The sequence below is a fragment of the Paramisgurnus dabryanus genome, chromosome 15, assembly GCF_030506205.2.
Source record: "Paramisgurnus dabryanus chromosome 15, PD_genome_1.1, whole genome shotgun sequence".
In the NCBI taxonomy this organism is placed as follows: Eukaryota; Metazoa; Chordata; class Actinopteri; order Cypriniformes; family Cobitidae; genus Paramisgurnus; species Paramisgurnus dabryanus.
The window spans coordinates 2,025,419-2,048,552 of NC_133351.1; the positions used below are offsets into that span (position 1 = coordinate 2,025,419).

General features: G+C 35.8%; 1 protein-coding gene across 3 annotated transcripts in view; it reads left to right on the forward strand.

Moving 5' to 3' along the window:
- Positions 1-23,134, forward strand: part of tanc1b (tetratricopeptide repeat, ankyrin repeat and coiled-coil containing 1b) — a 168,729-nt gene that overhangs the window by 65,383 nt on the left and 80,212 nt on the right. For 2 of the 3 annotated variants that reach the window (XM_065252378.2, XM_065252379.2), the window contains exons 4-6: positions 1,859-1,951; positions 13,206-13,327; positions 16,350-16,536. In XM_065252378.2, the coding sequence (XP_065108450.1) occupies positions 1,859-1,951; positions 13,206-13,327; positions 16,350-16,536 (402 nt within the window). Of the gene's footprint in view, positions 1-1,613; positions 1,767-1,858; positions 1,952-13,205; positions 13,328-16,349; positions 16,537-23,134 lie in introns of those variants that run through there. The other variant, XM_065252380.2, reaches the window with a different exon arrangement.

A 23,134-nucleotide genomic window follows, 5' to 3' on the forward strand; every position in this document is an offset into this window, starting at 1 on the left:
ACAGTGAGAGCTGATATACGTTTTTTTATATTTTGTGTTTTAAAATGAATATGCAATGGCATGGTCATGCCAATCCACAGTATATACAAACTGTTCACATCACAACATGATGAATTTTAATTTTGTAGTGAACAGACCCTGTACTAGGCTTGCTGTACTGCGTGTGAAGTTTTGATATATATATATTTACATATAATTTATCTGATAAATAAATATAAATATTTATTATGTAAATATATTTTTTTTCTTAAAATTATACATGTATGTGTGCGTATTTGTTGTGTCTTAGAAAGGATAAGGCTATTTTAGGGATGTTTTGGTGTAAATATAGAAGTTTCATAATAATATGTGTTGTGTTATTACGTATATGTAAGAGTGAATTGCTATTTTTCTGATATATATTTCAGGGCTGTCAAAAGATTAATCGCGATTAATCGCATCCAAAAAAAAAAGTTGTGTTTACATAACATAATGTGTGTGTACTGTGTATAATAATATTTATATATAAAAACACACACAATCATGTACATATGTAAGAAAAAATTGTTATATTTATATATAAAATATTTATATTTCTGTATAATATAAATGAAATAAATTTTTACAGTATATAAATGCAAATATTTCTCAAATATAAACATAAATGTGTGTTTATTTATATAAACATAATATTTACACATAGTACACACACATATGTTATGTAAACACAAACTTTTATTATGGATGCAATTAATCGCGATTAATCTTTTGACAGCCCTAATATATTTTAAAGATGAGTTTTCTTTAATTTATCATCGTAGAGAATAGTAGTATGTTTCCTGTGAGTTAAATCTGAAGAGACCTCTAAGCTTTATGTAATGGTGGGCAGGAGCTGATATAAATAGTGTTTGTTCTGTTTTATGGACATTTCTGGGGGCAGAGGGACATCTGGGGGGGGGGCAATGCCCCACCGTAGCCCCCAGAAACCTGGCCTTGGTCGTGAATATCCCCCCCTCTCTCTCTCTCTCTCTCTCTCTCTCTCTCTCTCTCTCTCTCTCTCTCTCTCTCTCTCTCTCTCTCTCTCTCTCTCTCTCTCTCTCTCTCTCTCTCTCTCTCTCTCTCTCTCTCTCTCTCCGCAATAACATGTCTACGCTGTAGCCCGAATGAATCAAAATTGTATTTTTGTCATGAATGTATTTTTATCTGTCTTTAAACATATCACCATCTCTGAACACATTCATTCCTTTCTGAAGGGTGCAAGGTTTAAAGGTCGATGGATTTCTCTCTCAGATTTAAGGGTATTTCTTTTGGTAGTGACTGCACTTCTCTTTATGACTTTATTTGGTCAGGTCGTACACAGGCTGCGGAGGTCTTTGATCTCAGTAGGGTTCTTCATGAAAAACAGAGGTGTACAGGGTTGAGGTGGATTGTAATGGTGCTATCTTTGTTTTTTTAAGAGGCAGGACAGCCCAACAAAGAGGAATCTGACCTTTTATAATCACTTAACCATCCGATGTGAAGATCATGAAATTGATCACTGCTTTAAAAAAACAGCTAGAGGAATAGCAATGATTGCGAAGGATTGAAACAGAAGTCTGTGAGAGAACAACACACGGTGAAGGACAAAGAGAGAAACACACACACACACAGTATCACAGCGATCTCGTCTCTGAGTTCCTAAATAGCAAATTGCTGTGGTTTCCGGCTGTAGTTTACATTCCCAAACTGCTGGAGTTGTTGGCGCAGTCAGTCGAGCTTTCTGTCAGCAGTGTGTTGTCAGGCGTACGGTGGGGATCTTTGTTTTGGATCTGTAAGGAGTCGCTCGCGACCTGCGGTGCTTGATGATTCATTTTGCTTCTTCTCTCCTTCTGTACTAAAGGACCTGTTAGAAAACCGAAATATGTGGAGAGTCCACGTGTTCCCGGAGATGCCATCACATCGTCCCTGAGGAAGGTGGGCGACACCACATCTGGTGAGTGGATGTTTGCTGTTGTTCATCTCACAGGTGTCAGATGTCTTTCCTATTCTTACAGTAGGTTGCACTTTTCTTCAGGATTGTTTATAATATCAATGTTCACACATTTTAAAAGAGCAAGATTTTAGCAAACATGGTAAATATATTTGATTTAATTCTAAAGTTTAATTTACTTTGTTAGTCAAATATATATTCCCAGTTGACCGGGAGATGACCGGAAAAATCCTGAAAGTTCATTGGTTATAGTCTGTGGGAACTCAGTGCACAAATGTTTATTCTGGAATATTGTGGGACTTTGTGATCGTACGTTTGGACTATGTGTGCTTTTTTTGTTAAATTGTGTGTGTAAGTATATATGCATAATTTTATTCGCTCTGTGCATTTTTCAATTTAGATAATTGTATGTGTGTCTGTGCATGTACGTGTACACTTTTCTCTCTGGGTATGTAATTGTGCATGGTGGTGTGTATCGTCAGTTCAGGGTCAGGTGCAGTGGAGTTCATGTGTTGGACATTTATCACTGACTCTCTGTGTACTGTATATTTGTGTGTGTGTATGATTTGAGCTTTCCAAACAACTGTGATGGTTGGTTGGCGCCAGTAAAAGGCCAGCCGTCCACATCACTGTATCACGCTGGTCATGTGATGTCATCAAAAGGCGTCAGAGATGACGATATAACAGTAGGGACAGCCAATGGCAATGATGGCTGCGTCCAACTACCGACACTTGCAGTCTTTACACTTGACCCCTTGACTACTTACATGACGTTTTTCTTGTATTTAGCTTGAAGATCCCAAGCGTGCATGTGGAATCATTCACATGATGGGACACACTTAGCAAGTGTTAATATCTCAATCCAGGTAGTGGCAGCAATTTGCACCAAAACGTTTTTGTTTTTTATTTAAAAAACATAAAGTTTTTCTCCCAAAAAATTGAACACATAAACACTCTTCTTTACACTGGAAATAAAACATTTTGTGCATGCAGCTTTATTAAAGTTTGTTGTTTATTCAGTAGTCTCTAAATAAACAATACATTCAATGTTGTATGTGAAAAAAAATTGAAGATGTTTTGCAAAATACAAAGTTTGCACCAATAAAATGTGCAACACCTTCCGTTTATTCATTTATTAACTTAAAATTGAAAGTTTCTGTGACATCTTGTGAGATCTGGGTGAAAGTGTCACCATTTTACATCCAGAACATGATGCATGATGGGATACGTTTAACCTTGAATACCATGGGAAAATCTTGCGCACTTACTTTCTGTCTTGTGCATGCACTCTCAAGTGGCAAAGACCGCAATGGGTATTTGGACGCAGCCAATAATATGTTCAATACTTAGCAGTAGATAGATGTGTTTATATTGTATGTGCGTGCTTACATGTACAACTGTATTAACTTATTTTGTTTACACCTGATGTCAATATTTAGAGATAAGGGTGGCAAGAGTTTGATATGTTAAACACATTGCAGAAATATACAATACCCTATTCAGTGTACACAGTTTGCATTGCATACTTCTTTCTTTTAAAATCTTTACTAGTAAGCCGATTCAAATTTGCTGTTTTTTCTTGGTAAAGTTAAAACACTTTTGGGAATATGGGTCTGTTAAGTGTTTTCAAATGAAGCCCAATATAACCTGGCCTGGATTTTGAGCCCATGTGTTTACTGCATATCTGTCACAGCTCAGTGACACACCCCAGTTATCCCAACATCACCTCCAAACACACACGTAAGGGTCAACAGTGTTTACATGTGCAGTCTGCCATAGGTTATTTTAACCCTGAGATAGTTTATAGATAGCATCTCCACACATTCCTGCAGGCTCACATTGCAGGTCGGCATGAAGACGTTTTTTAAAATGAATGTATGTAAACCCCAATGTCCACAACAGTCTTTTACTTTGTGTTATTCAATATTATTGTATTGTCAATGCTAAATGTCTTCTTTATGTTGCACTGGTTACAACAAAAAAAGTTGAGAATTTGAAGGCAAGAATATTGACCCTCATTTTGCTACGGTCTTTGTTGGTCAGCCTCCTTGTGGGGGCTGAAACAGCATTCCTGACAGCCAGATTGGATTTTGGATTTTATTCTTAAGGTTTAAATGATATTTTTAGATTAAGCAACAGATTACATTTATCATTAACAGTGGGAAACCAAACAGCTCTTGGTAATGTAAAGGGTCAAGACTCATCTGCGAAACATTTCATAAAAGTGTGGAGAGGGAAAACCAAACAGTAGCATGTGTCATTATTCATCATACTTACTGATGATGACATTAATAATGCAGAATTAAGCTCAGGGTGTGTGGAGATGATAATAATAACGATAGTTAGTTGCTCACATTTGAGCTTTTTACACTGTTTAGTTAAGTTAAAAGTCTGGTGGGCGTTCATTTATTAACACACAATTGTTTTCAGTCACCTTAAGTGATTCAGTGGTGCAGAAATGGTTGTTGTTCAGTCAAACATCAGAACTGCATTGAGTTTGTGTATTTGGATTACATTTAATTATGGAACTGTCAATGTTTTTGTTTTGATGACAGGAATGAATGAAAGATGAATGTATAGATGAATTAATGGATATATAAATGAATGGATGGATGGATGTATATATGATTGGATGAAAGGATGGATATGGATGAATAAATGAATAAATAGATGAATGCATGGATGCATGAATGATTGGATAGATATACGATTAAATGAAAGGAAGGATGGATGGATAAATGAATGGATGGATGAATGAATAAATGAATGAATGTATAGGTGAATGAATGATATAGTGAATGGATATAGATTGGATGAAAGGATAGATGAATGGAAGAAAGGATGGATATGGATGAATGAATGGAATATAGATAATAGATGAATGAATAGATACATGAATGATTGGATAGATATATGATTGAATGAAAGGAATGATGGATAAATAGATGGATGGATAAATGATTGGATGGATGGATGGATGGATGGATAAATGGAAGGATGAATAGATAGATGAATGAATTAATGTATACATGATTGAATAAGTGAATGGGTATATATTGGATGGATGGATGGACGGTGAATGGATATAAGAATGGATGGATGGATGGATAAATTATTGGATGAATGGATGGTCAGATAAAAGGATGGATTGAGGGATATATTATTGGATAAAATGGATGTATTGATAGATGAATGAATGAATGGATATATGAAAAAATAAGTGAATGGATGGATGGATATATAATTGGATGAACGGATGGATGGATAAATAAATGAATGAATGGATGGATGAAGGTATAATTGGATGAACGGATGGAGGGATAAATGAATGAATTAATGTATGATTGGATGAAAGGATTGATGTATATATGATTGGATGAAAGGATGAATGAATAAATGATTGGATTACGGATGGATGGATGAATGATATGATTGGAGGAAAGGATGGATTTATAAATGATTAGATGAATGAATGAATAAATGAATGGATGGATGGATGGATATATGTTTGGATGAAAGGATGAATGGATGGATAGATTAATGGGTGAGGCTGTGCAGAGTAGACTAGAGACAGACAGAAAATAAATAAATAAATAAATGACAGAAGACATCACAGGAGTGGTGTTTAAATTCTTTTTTTATCTTGATTAAGTTGCTGAGGAGCTCGTCATGCTAAAATTATGAAAAAATTAGAAATAATGATCAGATCACATCAGGAGTCTGATTATAAGTGACACATAACACAGTAGTTGAACTGAAATAAGAGATGTCTGAAACAACTAGTAAAGCTCATCATCAGCATGTTTTGTTTTGAATGCACCCCAAATTCTGCTGCATTATTTTTAACCCAATGCTGGTTAAATATTGGATAGAACACATGTTGGGTTAAATAAAAAGAAACCTATTCTGGGTTGTTTCAACTCATGGTTGGGTTAACAACAACCCACCATAGGTTTATTTATATATAACCCAGCAGAATTTAGAGTGTGGTTCAGATGAGTTTTTTGGGAAGTGTAGATTATTAATAGATTATTCTGATTCCTATGTAACACGTATGGCAGCATTGATTTTGAATCCCTGTGTTTTATGCAATACTGTAACCATGTGATTGACTTTATTTGTTATCACATGGTTTGTAACCGTGTTGCCGTTGATTTAGTGATGGCTGGTTAGCTGGTTGGAAATTGATTTATGTATTTGGTTCATTTATAGAACCTCATGTTTGTTTCATATTTTTATCCATCAGCTGTAATGTTACCTGATTTGTGGATTTTAGGGTGAAATCAGTTCTGCATTCATCAAGTTTATACTGAAGTAGTTCAAGCTTTCACACACATATAAATTGTTAGAGACTGATTGTTTAGTCTCTGTTAAACACACACACACACACACACACACACACAGCTCTGTACCGTTCTGTTTAGTTTTTATAGGCTTTAAATCACACAAGAGACAAAGATGTTTTTGTTTTCTTTTGCCCTATGCTCCTGACGTTATTTTAATAGCAACGTCTCTTTTAATATATAGCCAGGTGCTGATTGGAGATATCTTCAGATGGAAGTTCTTTTGCAAACATTAATGACATTTGATATGAGACACACACACACATACACAGCTTTGTGAATGTTCTGGTTTCCTGATCACTGACCATCCGAAGACTGCTCCGTTGCATAACTCCAGCCCTGACTTATTCCTTAAGGATAATGGGAAATTAAGCAGCTGATAAGTGTCTGATATCACAGCTTTCATACATAACGGTAGGTAATTCTGTAACTATAAATGTTATGTTATGTTTAAGACATAGCAATCTCTGTTGTCGTGAAGCCAACACGGAAGTGACGTCACCTGCAATTCATCGACTGGCCACTAGAGGCTCCAAAAGGGAGTCAATCCCATGGACCCCCATGTTAAAATGCCCAATTTTACAGCAGAAATAAATGTGTTTACAGTCTGGTACAAAAGTGATTTTGGTCTATATAGATAATTTTCCCCTTTATGACAACTGTGAGGGGGGTGAATTTTTTTGTAACTCATCCATTTAAATTAAACGGGTGAACTGTCACTAGAGTCGAGCTGGGTGGGCATGGTTTCAGCTCAAACTATGTCCTGCCTCTTTACAACCTTTTGGTTATCCATGAGTGATGCATGGTGATGCGCTGCCAAGATGGCGACGGCAGGCCCCACCAACTATTGGCTTCAAAAAAGCTCTTCACAAACCTATGGGTGACGCCACGGACACTACGTCCATATTTGTTAGAGTCTATGGGTATAATGTATATAATTTGCATAAAAAAGTTTTCAAAGTCACTTTTCCTACAGTTACATGGATCTATTGAATTGCTCACAGTTCTTCAGTCATCAGTCTGTCGCACCTTTAAACCCCTGGATCTCAGGCTATTTAAAGATTGTTTAAAATTTCTAGTTTAAACACTTGCCTTTTCTAGTCATAGTTTTCTTCTAAATTCTTTTTGTCAAGAGTTGTCTATCATTCTCTTCTGCAGTATTCAGTTTTCTTAATGTTTGTTTGATGGCAAATAAATGCACTCAGGTTGCTTTGCACTTCACTTCCTGACAGATAGGAAGTAGATGAGGTGCAATGTGACATCTGTTTCTACAGTTGCATTGATTTGTTCATATCTGGCGTGGAAAAACAAATTTCATCTGATAAAATTGATCTCTTGTGTGGTCTGCTGGAAATTTCTAAGAGAGGTATTCATTTAGTGAAGTACAATGTGAAGAATTGTGAAGGGTTGTGATTGCCTCTTGAGATCCCCAACCCAAACTTCTGAGGCTTGATGAAGTACTTCAAAAACTTTACTTTAAAACCCTCAGTAACTCCTCATGTCTTCCAGCTAAACTGTCTGTGTCTAATTATAGGCTTATTTGGGTACGGATTGTAGATACGCACTTAAGATTAAACCATTTTATGGCTGTTTTGAAAATAGTTTTCATGCTAATATGTGTCTGATTCGCAGAATGATATTTTTAATGAGCAGTATTGGAAATAATTCAACATGAATACAATTCAGAATGACTTTCTATTAATGTTAGAGGTCTTATAGGAACAGGTCACTCAAAATGAATATGCAGTCATTATTTATCCTCATGTTACCTATTATTATAATTATTTTCCCAGAAAAATGAACATCCAGCACTGCATAAACCTCTTCATTAGCCATTTCTGATTGGACCTGATGCGTTGTCATGGAAATGATGCTGAGTAGTTGAGGACAAAATAAGATATAATAGTGTAAGGCGAACCAATTCAGATTATATTTCACCCCAAAATCTCAAGCAATAACAAAAAGCTAAAGTTATAAATGTGCACAAAGATGTTCATATTATTCCTAATCAGTAAAATTTTAATTTTATCTAAACTAGACTTGGATGAAAGTGTACAAATGTAAAATTTCCTTTATTGTGATCATGTGTCACCTCATTAATTTTTCTGAACAGATAGCCACCTGATTTTTGAAAAGCGTTTCATTAACATTCAGACTAAGGCTGCACAGTTAATCGAAAACTAATCGGGATTACAATTATGAGTAAACAATTACATAATCGCCGAAAGCCTCAATTACAGCTGTCCATTTGTGCTCATTTCTGTGCGTTTTGTCAGTATGTTTGGGAACCAAATACAGTGGTGAATCAGAGTTTATACAATTGGTAAGTAAACATGTTCTTTAGCCATTCATTTAGGATTTTTTTTACTAACAACATAAATCCCATAAATATTTGTTATGTACATTTTATTATTTAGTTTTGGATGCTTAAAATTAACCATGCAGCTTCTTCAAAGAAAGTTATAAAACATTTCGAAACTTCAATGTAAAGTCTATAAACCAGCAGTAATAACTTTAATTACAATATCAAGGTGAATATTCGACAGTTATGATTTTTGTTATAATGTGCAGCCCTAATTCGGACACATAAATGCGTCTTGGTCGGTACAGAACATCAGGAGAGTGAGACGGCATGATGATGGACAGGACGATGACAAGAGGTCAACATATAATCATGATGTTAAGTTGTATTTTTTGGCTTTCGTAAATAGCAGATATACTGATTGGCTTTTAAAATGTATATGGGTGTGTTTACACGTCTTACGTCGATTATGCTTAATAAACTGATAATGTGAGGGGTCATGTGAACACATAAAACAGTTTTCTTGTATCGGGGAAAGCCCATAAACGGTGTAAGCTAAGAACGATCGGCAAAGGTAGTTTTTGCTTTTCCTCGTTTTCGCGTTGCTTGTAAACACCTTAACCGGCTTTCTCCCGGTTTTGTTCACGTGCACGTCTCCGTGTGTGAAAGATAACTGGAAGACGTGGAAGCGCGCGCAAAGTAAAGCATAAAAGTCTGTGCTCAACTCATCCAATTGGCATAGAAACTGTGAAAATTAAAGCTAATTTTACATTTACAAACTCTGCAGAAATGAGAAGTGATGCAACAGTTGAGCTTAAGACAGATTTCCCATCGAGAAACCTGACACATTTGCAAATCTCATAAACGGTTTATTGATTTGCATGTAAACGCATAAAACAGGTTTCTATAATCAGCAGATTTTTGATAGTTTTCTGATTATTCTGTGCATGTAAACACGCTCAATGTTTGGATCTGTGATGGTTATGTTGGTTTTTGATAGATGAGTCCACTTCATTTCCCATGATTCCTTGCATTTGTTTGGAGAGTTCTGCCTGGAAGTAGAGCTGTTCTCTATAAAGCTTCATTTATCCAAATAAAACACACAAACACCCACAGACACACACACTGTTGTCCATTAGTATCACATAAGACATCTACTTTTTTATGCACTGTTTTAAGAAATTTTATTATGTCCCAACAGCCTTTAAAGCTTGTAAATTTTATAACCATTTAGATAACTTTTTCTTATTTATTTTTTAGTGCTTTTCGTTGATTATCTCAAAAACTGAACAACTACTTAGAGCTACCAGGCTAAATACAAGCACACAGGGCTGTTTGACGATTAATAGTGACTAATCTTTTGCAGAATAAAAGTTTTTGTTTACATCATATGTGTGTGTGTAATATTTATATATAAATAAATACACATGCATGTAGATATTTAAGAATTATTTACATGTGTATATACGTTTTTATATTTATATATAATTTACATTATATATAAATATTTAATCTATAAATATATGTTTTTCTTTAATTATACATGCATGTGTTTACATATACATAATTAGTATGCACAGTACACACACACATATATGGTGTAAACAAAAACTTTTATTTTGCAAATGATTAGTTGCGATTAATCGTCATACAGCCCTTTGTTAATGATTTATTATGGGGTGAGTGTTGGGCGTGGGGTGCTGGCGGTGTAAAGGGCACTGTTAACATCTGTGACTCTGGCATCTGGCATTAACAGATGTTTAGCCTGATAGGGAGATGGTGAGATATGGAGATGGGATGTTTGATAAATGGCATTTAAGCAGAATATCAGAGACACGTGAGCTAGTAAGCAAGCATTTAGAAGACTATTGCATAGTAGTCCTATATCAACATCTTTGGTTAGTTTTGAAATAACATTTCTTGATAGTGTCTGGCATCACTGTATCCAGGCCAGTTTCATTATTTGATGGTAACAACTAAAGAAAATGACAGGCTGTTAAGATGATGATGATTATATTCAAAGATAATCTTGTGTGATATTTTTCAGATGATCAGTCTGATTATGTTTGTTTTGCTACATCTCAACTGATAGTGTTTGTGTTTAAATCCTAATGTGGTGACTAAACTCAGTGGTATCTGTGATTTTATGTGTAAGATTGTAAATGATTGTGTGTGTGTGTAGTGAGATCTCTTCTGTGTTGAATCGACAGGAATGGTTATTAAAATGTGAGTCACCGAGTGAAATGAAAAGCTAATGAGAGAATGAACTTTAATAAGAAAATCTCGCTCTGAGGTGAAACTCCTCCACATTAACTTTCATTTTCATTCTCATTATCACATATTCACATAACATCTTCTGCTTTTACCACTAGCAGTCTTAAACGCATACTTCATCCAGACAGGGAAAAACTGTCATTATTTTCTCAACATCATGTTGTTTAAGCCTATGTGCTGGGCTTTCTCTGTAAAAAAATACAGAATTTTAAAGCAGTATATCAAATTTCAACAGCTTATAGTGAAAATGTCATATGTACATATTTCTATGCATTTATTCTCTCTTGTGTGTTTTTAGTATGCTAATGATCAGTAGTATTGTGTGTGTGTGTTATGTGTTGTGTCTGTGTGTGTACAGATTCATGAGCTTATACAGTAGGTTGTGTTGATAGGTTGATAATCAATGGCTGTTTTTTGGTTTAGGACCCGTACTGTTTTCATAGCATATATTAAAGGTGGTGAAACAGGTGCATTCTTTCTCTGATTTAGATTCAATGCCAACACATGCAGTCGAAGCATCAGAGCTGTTGTCATGACGATCAGTGCACATCTGTGCATGTGAATCAAATATTGTATTTAAGTGTCTGATTCATTGTTTCAGTGATTGTGCACGTGCATGCATGTACTTTTATGTGTGTGTGTGTGTGTGTGTGTGTGTGTGTGTGTGTGCGCGCGCGCGCGTGCGTGCGTGCATGTACGCATGTGCATCTTTCTTTGCTTCATCAAGAACATTACAAGCCTTTGTAAAAAGTATTAAAAGTTCACCCTAAAATGCTCAATTTTACTCCCCCTACAAGCCAACTTATGTGTATATGCCTTTCTTCTATCAGACAAAGTCAGAGTTATATTAAATAATAACCTATGGATTCCTGTCTCATTTCATGATTGCATTTTTATAATGGCATTGGATTCCCCATTTTTAAAGCTCCTAAAATGGCATCCATCCATCATTAACGAATCTATCCAGCTATTAAACAGCTCCTAAAATCATGCAGTGGGTTTTAAAAAATGACTTAATTCAGTCGTGAACGTGCATACAGCTGTAAATATATTCCTTACAAAACCCCAAAATGCCATATATATATATATATATATATATATATATATATATATATATATATATATATATATATATATATATATATAACTGAAACAAGCAATGCCATTATTTAATATAACTCAGATTTGGTTTAGCTGAAAGTCTCTTACACCTAGAATTAAAATATGGACACCTTTTCGTTTTGGGGTGCACTATTCCTAAGACAAATTCACTGCATGCAGTAAATAAACGGGTAACAATGATGTTATGTATCTGTTTTATTTCCGATTTCCAGTTTTGTTGAAATCTGAAATAATTTCATAATTTTACAAAAAAATGATCTCTTTCCCACCAGCATTTTTTTTAAATCACTTTCACAAAGTTTAATGGCTTTCAGTTTTTTTTTATATATATATAAACATACAATATATCAAATGAAAGAACATTTAAAATCAAATATCAAATGATGCATTTTTGTAAAGATTTGAATTAAAACATACACAGAGTTTTTACAGTTTTTGGATTAGTGGATGCTTTAGTATTTTATAAATTGGGTAAGAGCGCCATGTAGTGGATTATAGCAAACATATGGATTAGGTAAAAACTTGTCATTGGCAGGGAAAGAGTTAAGGGTATTAAATGCAACAAGAACAGTTTTCCAAACAATGTCTATTTTTATTTCTCAAACTTACAAAAGGAATCGCCCATACTTACAATATTTAAAGGTGGGGTGTGTCAATTTTAGTGGCATCTGGTGGTAAGATTGTGAATTACAACCAACAGCTCACCCGTCAATTTCAAAAGGCATATGGTAGCATATATTGTCATTTGAGACAACGTAGGGACAAAGTTGTAGATCAGTTTGTCCGTTTAGGGATACTGAAGAAACATGACGGCGACTTCCATGTAAGGGGACTCGAGGTGTATGTAAATAAAAATGTCTCATTCTAAGGTAATAAAAACAATACAGTTTATTACGTAAGGTCTTTATACACCACTGATAATGTAGATTATATTTTAGATTATATTATATTAGGTTTTTTTGTAAGAATGTATAGAGATCAAGATTAAAAGAATAAAAATCTTTGCACTTAAAGATATCAAAGGTTCATGATGTCGGTGAAATCATCTAATATATTTTCGAGTCTACAGTCTTGTTTTTGGATCACACTCATGGTCCAGAGAATTGCAGTGAAAGACTTATGCACAGCTGCTGGTGTTTGTGCCTGCCTATTAAACACACACACACACATACTGAAGGTCTCTCTCTCTCTCTCTCTCTCTCTCTCTCTCTCTCAGAGCTGGCCGGTCCAAGCCCCTCCCCCGCCACACAGGAGTTGATGACACGCTTGGGGTTCTTACTCGGTGAAGGCATCCCGGGCTCTGCACGCATACCTATGGGCGACAAGAATGAAAAAAAGGTATTTTTCTCTCCGTAGCTCATGCAAGAGAGAGAGAGATAATGTGATGGGCGAGAGAGACGCATGAAATGCAAGGAGAGATTAAGAAGCACAGAGGCAGCAGGATTTAATGTTCACATTGACCGGTGCGTCTCTCGTCTGTCTGCGTGAGATCCAGTGAAGGTGGTTTCACAGGCGCAGTCTGTCCGTGTGTCACAGCCGTAAGTCATTCACGATCGCTCTGAACCGCTGATGAGAAAGTTGAATGAATCCTAAGAGCAATATTAACTTCAGTGTGTTTGACGTCTGGTTTTGTTAAAGGGATTCATCCTACGTTTGTCTGATAAGATGAGCAGTGCAAGATCTCTTTAAATTCTGTTGGATGTCTTTTTCTTCTCTAGCAGAGCTTTATCTATAGGAGGCTTTTGTTAAATAAATCATAATTGTCATCAGTATGATGACCTGTGGAAATTATCAATTTGTTTATGTAGGAGTTTTTGTGTTGTGTTCCTGAAGGAGGCTGTAAAACTTTAATTAGTTCTCCAGACTTTTTCTGGGAAGTTCACTTGAGAGAAACTTTCATCTTGTATTGTGACCTTGACTAACTCAAAGCCCATTGATGACTCAGACCTTAACCGCTGGTAGAGGTCTCTGGTTTAGATCATGATCAGTTTGTTATGATATGAAGACATTTTTTTGTCCCGATCGATTATTTAAAGGGGACATATCATGACCCTATAATTGGGTCCTCAGTGCTTCTATCAATCTAGAAAATGTGAAAAAGATTAACCAAGTAACTTAGTTTTGGTAAACCATTCTCTGCAAGTATGTAAAAAAATAGCTTATTGAGATTTGTCTCCCTTTGTGATGTCAGAAGGGGATCTTATTATAATAATGCCACCCCTTAATCTGCACTATCCAACCACAGCACTTCCATTTAGTGCAGAGATCAGCTCATTTGCATGTTAAAGGACACACCCAAAAATGGCACATTTTTGCTCACACCTACAAAATGGCAATTTTAATATGTTATAATAAATGATCTATATGATATTTTGAGCTTAAACTTCACATACGTACTCTGGGGACACCAAAGATTTATTTGACCTCTTAAAAAGTTTTGTGAAATGTCTGTTTTAAAAATGCATGAAATACACAGTTCTTATAGAAAGTGATTTGATTTTGTTTTCAATATAAATAGGCTAGGTGGTGTAGCTGGCCAGCAATTGTAATGAAAATGCAAGACTTAGTACAAGGCTGAAATTCTTCAAGTGAACGCAATAAAGACATTTAAAGTAAATAGAGAACCAAAACAGGAATTGAAATCACTTACAGGACCAGCCATGCACGATTTGCGTGGGTTATAGACATTGCGATATTTTGCTTTCTGCCGTGTACGCTGCGATTTAAGAGATCTTGCACCTGGTGGCTTGAAAAGCTTGGTTTGAGAGGAATTAATTTCTGCCTTGCATACTCATGGGAAATCTGTGATGTCTCTCGGTCACGGTATATTGTGCAACATTAGACTTAAAGACTCTCATGACTGTGTTTGTATGATGGTCAGTAAGTCACTGGAGTCATTATATCAAAATGTTTTTGCAAATGGTGAAGCACATATGAAGCAACAAAAATGTGGACACAAAGATTGGACTCTTTTCATCATTGATTTGGACTTTTGTGTGAGTCTTAAATGATGTGCATCTCACCTTTGGGTATTTTCTGGATTAAACCTGGAGTTAAGTGGAGAACACAGCTGATACATTTGATAATCTTGATATTACAGAGTCTGATATTGTTAGATGATTTGCCAATATATTATTTCAAACTGTTGTACAAACATTTGTACGCACTTGAAAGCAATTGAAGAGCCTTTAGATGTTTCTAAGGTTTATCTGTTTATTGTCAGCTTGTGGCTTTATTTGAATTAAAATAAACATTACAGATAAATTCGGATATTGATTTAGATGTCTGCTAGTCCTGCACACACAGATTGCATGTTTATTGTTTATTTCGACATCGGCCATGCATTTCGTGGTTCCCTCTCCTCTTCCTCAATGGCTATGTTTACATGCACAAATTTTGTCAATCCGACTGACTTTAATACGATTGCAGGTTACGACAGTACAGTTAACATGTACCCTAAACATTGCAATCTGATTGTACATGTAAACAAAAATTTTATTCGAAATAATCTGAACCAAACGTCTGCGCAAGCACACAGCCAGGGTTGCCAGGTTTATGTTTTCAAATCAGTCCAATAGACATTCATTCAACTAGCCCAAAAGCATCCCAATGATTATTCACAGCCCAAATACCAATAACTAATCAACAAAATCCTTTCATCTTTAACTCGCAGGAAAAAATAAACTCGCTGAAGCAGTTTAAATGTACCCCAAATCTGAAGTCCGCAAAAAGCAGAGGACTTGGCAACGCAGCACACATCATCACTCTTCGAGTCCATCCTTTATCTTTGAATAAATGTACAGAGTCAAAGCTGAGTTAGTGAAAGTTGTTCTTAAAAATTTTCAGATATAGTCAAAGAAAACACTTTTTGAAAGGCACGACACTAATTTATTGCTTTATGAAAGTACACATGAACGCTGCAGAATGTAAAGCACGTGACCTCATTGCCATTGCCTTGCTATTGCATATTTATCTGACAAGAATCGTATGATATAAGAGGCAAATATAAAACGTGAACTCAAGCACAATTTTTCAGCGCATGTGCACGGTATTTTTGCATCCAATTGAGACAATACTACAATTAACGTGTTTACATGCTTACTTTTCTTCTGATGATCGCATCACAGATCGGACTCCATTACCCCTTTCAATATGATTGAAATTTGCATCCGACCGGCCTCAATCGTATTAAGGTGTTTACATAAAGGCTTTTTAATCCGATTGAGCCATCAAAACCGATTACAAACTAATTATTTGGTTGCATGTAAACGTACAAAATGAGAGATATCAATGTTTGGATCATTAAATTACTAAAGCATCCCATATAAACACAGCTTTCTTCCCTTCTGTGTTTTTGCAGTGTGCAGTAAATCAGGGTATCAGCCCGTGTTCGACTCTGACCGGCAGCACAGCGTCTCCGTGTACAGACAGCCCCTGTTCCACCTTAAACAGTAACAGCAGCCGGCCAGCAGCCAATCACTGCAGTCCGTGTGGAACCATCATCAGCCCGAGCTCCACCCTCGAGAGCAAAGACAGTGGAATCATCGGTAAGATTCATTCATCCTTCCTGTCTGATAGCCTCATACTGAAATAAGATCAAATCTGTTTTCTGAATCATTAAGATTTATTTGAATTATGACATCCCATACAGAAGTCTGTTAGATATGGTAACCAATAAATTAAACGACACGAAACGATGTGCCGTATAAGTAAACAAGAAGGATCATATGCATGCAAAATTGGAATTTGTTGTATGTATTGCATGATTTTTCAGCTGTGTGTTATTTATACACATTTATGAGAATGGGATGAAGTTGCAGGTGCTATAAGGTGTTGGTATGAATATTCATTCAAACTGATGTAAATATAAGATTGGGCTTAATAAAGCTGGTTCTGATCAGTTTAAAAATGGACCCGAAACTAATTTTTGCGATCAACTTGATCATTCTTATAGTGACATTATATAAATGTGACCTGTAGGGTGTCTTTGGCATCATTCTGTGTGGCACCGCTGTGCCAGGTGTTAATGCAGCTCGGCCTTTAATTTCAGACATTTTAAAGCTGCTCCGCATTTTATAAAGTACAGAAATATGTCCTTATGAATTATGCAACATTACGGCCTGGAAGTCCTGGTTTCTGAGAAAGTATTTAAAATTTTTAAATTAACAGCACTAGATTGGAGGAAGAAATAAAGTCTGACCTTAAATTCTAGCACGATGTGAGAGAGACATTGGACTGCTTGTTTTCAGTGGTATTTGACATTGTTTTCTCGTTATGACAAAAATTCTTTCAATTCAATTTTAACCTGTAACATTCCAGTACCTACAGGAATAATGTTTTCTGCCAAATGATAAGAGTAAGTGTCTATTTACTTTGCTAATCTTTACTCTCATCTGGAGTATCAATGTTGGATTTGGATGTAGCTGCTAATGTACATCATTCAGGAAACATGGATATTTGTGTAAATTGTTTATAAAACCACTAAGTACACCGCTGCATTGAATTAAACATGATCATTTAACCTGAAAAGATTTGAACGCACAGACATTACCTGAAGTGCAGGTGTTTCATGAATTAGACTAACTGTCAGCATGATTTGTGAGATTTAGGATGATAGAGAGGAAGTGTAGAGAGAGCTGTAGAGGTGCTGTGAGGAGGTTTAGGAAATGTTGCCAGCGGCTGATGTTGGGTTTGTTGATGTAGAGGAAAGTGTTTGCCCTGTGTGACCGGCTCAGGGTGTGATTAATGCTCACATCACTTTGAAGTTTGTGAGGGAATAACAGAGAGAGAGAGAGAGAGAGCACATTCTAATGCTTTGAACAGCTGGTTATAAGGGATTATATGCAACATATGTGTGTACATGCACAGTTGTGTCCTAATGTCTGGTACAAAGAAACAATTCTGGTGTAAAATGCGGAAGAAGAAAACCGAGAAACAGATAAGACAAACAAACAATAAATATAGTCATTGCCCATACATACCGTGTTTTAAGTGTATGTGTGTGTACAGATTGAGGGGTTATTTAAAGGAATGCATACATGTTTAAAAGTAGGTAATCCAATCAATAGATACATTTAGGTAAATTCATTTGGTTAGAATAGAGGAAGAGAAAAAAAAGGGGTGGGGTAGAAGAATAGACGGGGGGTTGAAAGATGAGGCAGATGACAGAGACACAACCTAGCCCTTGTGTGTATTGAGGTATTGGGGACAGATGTGGCACCGGGCCCAAGGAGCAGCTCCTTATGACCCCACAGGAAAGTTCCCACCCCAGGCCACCGCTTGACGTCAGGCCTACCCTGTTTTTTTTGGATGTGTGATGATAAATGCAAACCTCTAATGTGTGGTGCATTAAAAGAAATGGACATGCAGTGAGGAACCAGACCTGGGTAGTGGTCATGTCAACACACACATCACACTTACCCTATGTAGAAGAAATATTTAAGAGTCACAGCATTTCCACATTTTTTAAAAACCAATATTAGGGGATCTTAATGTTGTAAACAGGGTTCCCACGGGTCCTTGAAATAAAGTTTGTGAATCTGGAGGAAAAAATCAAGGCCCTTTCAATACAGCTCATTGAAAGTGCTTGAATCTATTTTATGCAAGAAGTTATCTGGAAAAAAATCCATATTATTCCCTGTGTAGTGTAGGATAATATCATAAATATTCTAGACTTTTTAAGCACACGTGCTAAACTGTTCACTTTAAATGCTTATATCTTCTGTATGTGAATGTTGATTCATACCAAAATGCTTTTTTGCATAGTTGTTTTTGACACATGAAAATGTCTCGGGGTACGTATGTAACTGTTGTTCCCTGAGAAGGGAACGAGACGCTGCGTCTCCCTTGCCCAGGGCTCCAGACTGCCACCAAGTGGTGGCATTTTGCCACGAAAATTTGAGAGTGTGCTCCTGAATTTTACTTCGAGTCGCATATGTTTGACCAGTAAATGTGACTTTTTGTTGATGTGACACTGAATTTGAAACAGCACATTGTACTTTCTGCAGCTATTATCAAAGTATTTATTTGTAATACAGTAGAAATGTGAATATTTGGTTAGCTTGTTGATTTACGGTGTGCCCCTAAATTTTGCTCCTAGTGTAAAATGTTAGTCTGGAGCCCTGTTGCCATTAGGGATGCTTAACGATTAATCACGATTAATCGTTAGCAGAATAAAAGTTTTTGTTTACATCATATATGTGTGTGAACTGTGTATAATAACTTTGTATAAATAAATGTACACACATGCATGTATATGTTTTAGAAATGTTTACATGTGTATATACATTTGTATATTTATGTATAATTTATATTATATATAAATATAAATACTTAATATATACATTTTTTTTTCTTAAAATTATACATGAATGTGTTCATATTTATATATATACATATTTATTATACACAGCTTACACACATATGTGATGTAAACAAAAACTTTTATTCTGCTAACGATTAATCGCGATTAATTGTTTAGCATCCCTAGTTGCCATACTTCCTGCTTCCCTGTAACGCCGTCTTTGACAATATTTCAGATAGCGATATACTTCCTGGCTCCCGCGTCACCCTGTCTTTGTTGTTAAGCCTCATTATTGGTTGAATTTGATATACACATTCAGACGCACTTACCCCTGGAGGCATCCCCAAAGTGTCACCGCAGTGACGCAGCGCGAGTTCCCTCGAAAGGGAACTGTACCAATGTATCTTAAAAGGTAACTCGATGTAACCTTGCTCTCACTTGAAATGTGTCCCCACATTAAGTCCTTGAATTTGAGGGTATTGGACCTGGAAAGTCCTTGAAAGGTCCTTGAATTTAAAGTTAACTAAGGTGTGGGAACCCTGTGTTCACTTTTAAAAAGTTAAAACTGTAAAACTTGTCAAAACTGATGTAGTCAATGTACATTTTTGTAGCTCTTCTTGGCTCTTGTATTGAATATTTTGGACATCTTTGTGAGAGGTAATGTACAAAATTATTTAAAATCCTCCAGTATTCATGAATAAAAATTAATCGTTTTCACTAGTGCTCTTAAACATTTGAACCTGCTGTGTGTGTGTGTGTGTGTGTGTGTGTGTGTGTGTGTGTGTGTGTGTGTGTGTGTGTGTGTGTGTGTGTTTGCAGCTGTTGTCACATGTGTTATATTGTAATAAAGCTTTAACCCACTCCACATACAAACATGTATGACTTCAGCTTCACATTCCCGCAACACTCTTTCATTGCTCTACTTTTGTACTCTGTGTTTGTGTTTTGTCTTCATGTTTTTTACATGTTCAAACATACATAAACACAAAGACATTTATGATAGAATTCAGTTTGATAAAACCCTCTTGCTTAATTCAAGAGATGTTGAAGTGAAATATTTTTTAAAATACACCCATCACGAGATCTGAGGTTATGATGTTGCATTAATATTGATAGCAAACGATGATCCACACAGACATTCATCCCTCCATCATGTTTATTATTGTTAGTCGGTGATAAGGTTGTGTTGGTGTGAGAGCAGGTTAACACTCATTAACAGCATTTTTAATGTGTTAGGAAACATTGGCCCTCATTTATCAAAAGTGCGTACACCAAATTTCCAGCGTACACCTTGCGTACACCCAAAACCACGGTGAATTTGAGATTTATCAATATGGACGTTGGCGTACGGCACGCTCAAATCCTACGCCAGCTCAGGAGGTGGTGTACGCACATTTTGAGTTAGTGCAGAAATGCGCAAACACTTCCTAACACCACAAAACGCACTGACAAACTAAAATATATGATATATTATGACCCACTGTAAAAAAACATAGTAATTATAAACTTCAGTGTTTATTTTTATGCAACAATGTTCAATGTTTAATTTGTGATACTTTACCAAAGCATTTGATTTGTATGCATATGTATTCCTTCAGTCGAGAGCCTGTGCGCTTTGCCTGACGTTTAACAGCGAGCACATGAACGGAGCTTAGTGGGAGCGGAGCGATAATATTACCATAAAAGCGCCTTTCCGAAAATTCCGCTCCCTCAGCACCGCTCGTTGAACCCAGAACGCCCTTTGATAATTTGCTAGTTCGAGAATCTGTAAAAACGTCTAGCAATAAGTTATGGAATTCAAGCCTAATACATAAATGTAAAGTAAAAATCAAAGTTAAGATTGAGCAGGAAGAAAAATTGAAAGGGACTGCGGAGAGACTGTAAAAGTTTAGTAATCCTGGAATCTGAAGCGGCACATTGCAAGAAAGCACAAGGATGTGCTACGAAAACATGGTAATGCAATAAAAGGTAAGCTAGTTACATACCATTCGATGATAAATAAATACATATGAGGTAAGGTAAAATGCTTGTGTTGAATGGAGCCGTAAATCCGATCATGATGACATGCGGACAAAATTATGGCCACGAATTATTTTTTATGCTACATTATGGACACTATTTTTTCTTATTTAGTCTAAAGTATGGCCATAAATTTAGAATTTGTTCCCAATATTCAACAGTTTGCTCCTTGGAATTAATTATTATAATATTTCGTAATTACTATTACAATTATTATTACTTCAAATTATGAATTAGCTTGGTAAAACATGTGGATGTCGTGGAAACAAATTGTTAATTTGAATTATATCCGGAGCTCCGTATCAAACTGGATCTAAGATACAGCTAACAAACAACTTTATGTAAATACAGAACAACACACTACAAAAGTTACTACATCATTTTAAAATATTATTTAAAAAAAAATAACTGAACCATTAAGCAGACATAGAATTTAGATGTAGGCAACAGTAAATAATAATAATAATAAATAATTATTCTTCTAAATATCAATTAAGCGTCATTAATAATAAAAATAATAATACAAATATTACAAAATGTCATGCATTTATTAATGTCTTTAATCCCGCACTTTAAACTCCCAAATAAAAAAAAAATGTTTCTTTCCACTTCCCCGGTTTTGTCTTCTTTGCCGTCTTCCATGTGTCAATGTCGTAAAATGAGGGCGTGGGGGAGGTGGAGACTTGAATTTATATGGACGTGTTATTCTAATGACGATCGTTTTCAGCCGCGGCATTTATGAAGGGCAGATATTGCGTACACCTGAATATCAACGGTACGCACAGTTTCATAAATCAGGCGGTGAGAGGAGTGTAAGCACAATCTTACGCCAACATATACGCCCGTTTCTACGCAAGAATGATAAATGAGGGCCATTGTTCAGATGTTGATAAGGTCAGTGAATGAGTCATCAGTTTAGTATTAATATAGATACTGGTGTAAGTTATGACGCTCATATGGGATTGAAATGTGCTCTGTCTTTCACCTTTTTTTCTTTTTTTTTTGTTTTCTTGAACATCTATTTTATATTCTAATCTTCATGTTGTATCACCATCAGTACAGAAATTTGTTTAATTCGTGACCAAAATGTGATTTTCTTTTATTGATGTTTGATCTAGAATCATGTTTTGGATACATTTTTACACTTCTGTTACATTTAAATACAACAAAATTGTTAAATGTTAAAAAGTGTTTGGTGTTTACTGGTTCTGTTTAGGGATGATCTTATTGACCGGTAAACCGCTAACGTAAGGTGCTCTTTGACAATGTAATGTTGCGTGAAAATTTAATAATGTATGAAGTCTGGTTCTGTTGTTGAACTGTTGAATCTGTTTGCATGTCCAAATTAACTCTTTCACCCCATTGGCAAGTTATCTTGTCAATTAAGAGCAAACATTTGCATGAAAAAATGTGTTCCTAATGAGTTTTATGGTTATCTGTAATACCACGATTATCCAATCAGTCCTTCCAGATAAACAGAAAAAACAAAAAAGTTTTTTTTGTGGGCAAAATCCTTGATTTTGGGGCACGTTTTCGTAAAAATGCAATGGAATATGCGGGATATTTATGCAATTTTAAAATTGCGGGGACCTGGCAAAAACTTTTTGCAGCTTTTCAATGATGTCCACGTCACATAATCACGTCACTTCATAATGTTCCCATGGCGACAGGGGACATGGCTGTGCTTGTGTGAAGTCAATGCAACATTTTTCAACTTTCTGCTAAAATATATATGATTTTGCTACGAAATCGCAGGGACTATGAAATCATGCAAGCCCCGCATATTTTGCACACGGAAATCTGCAATTTATGCAGCAAAAGTA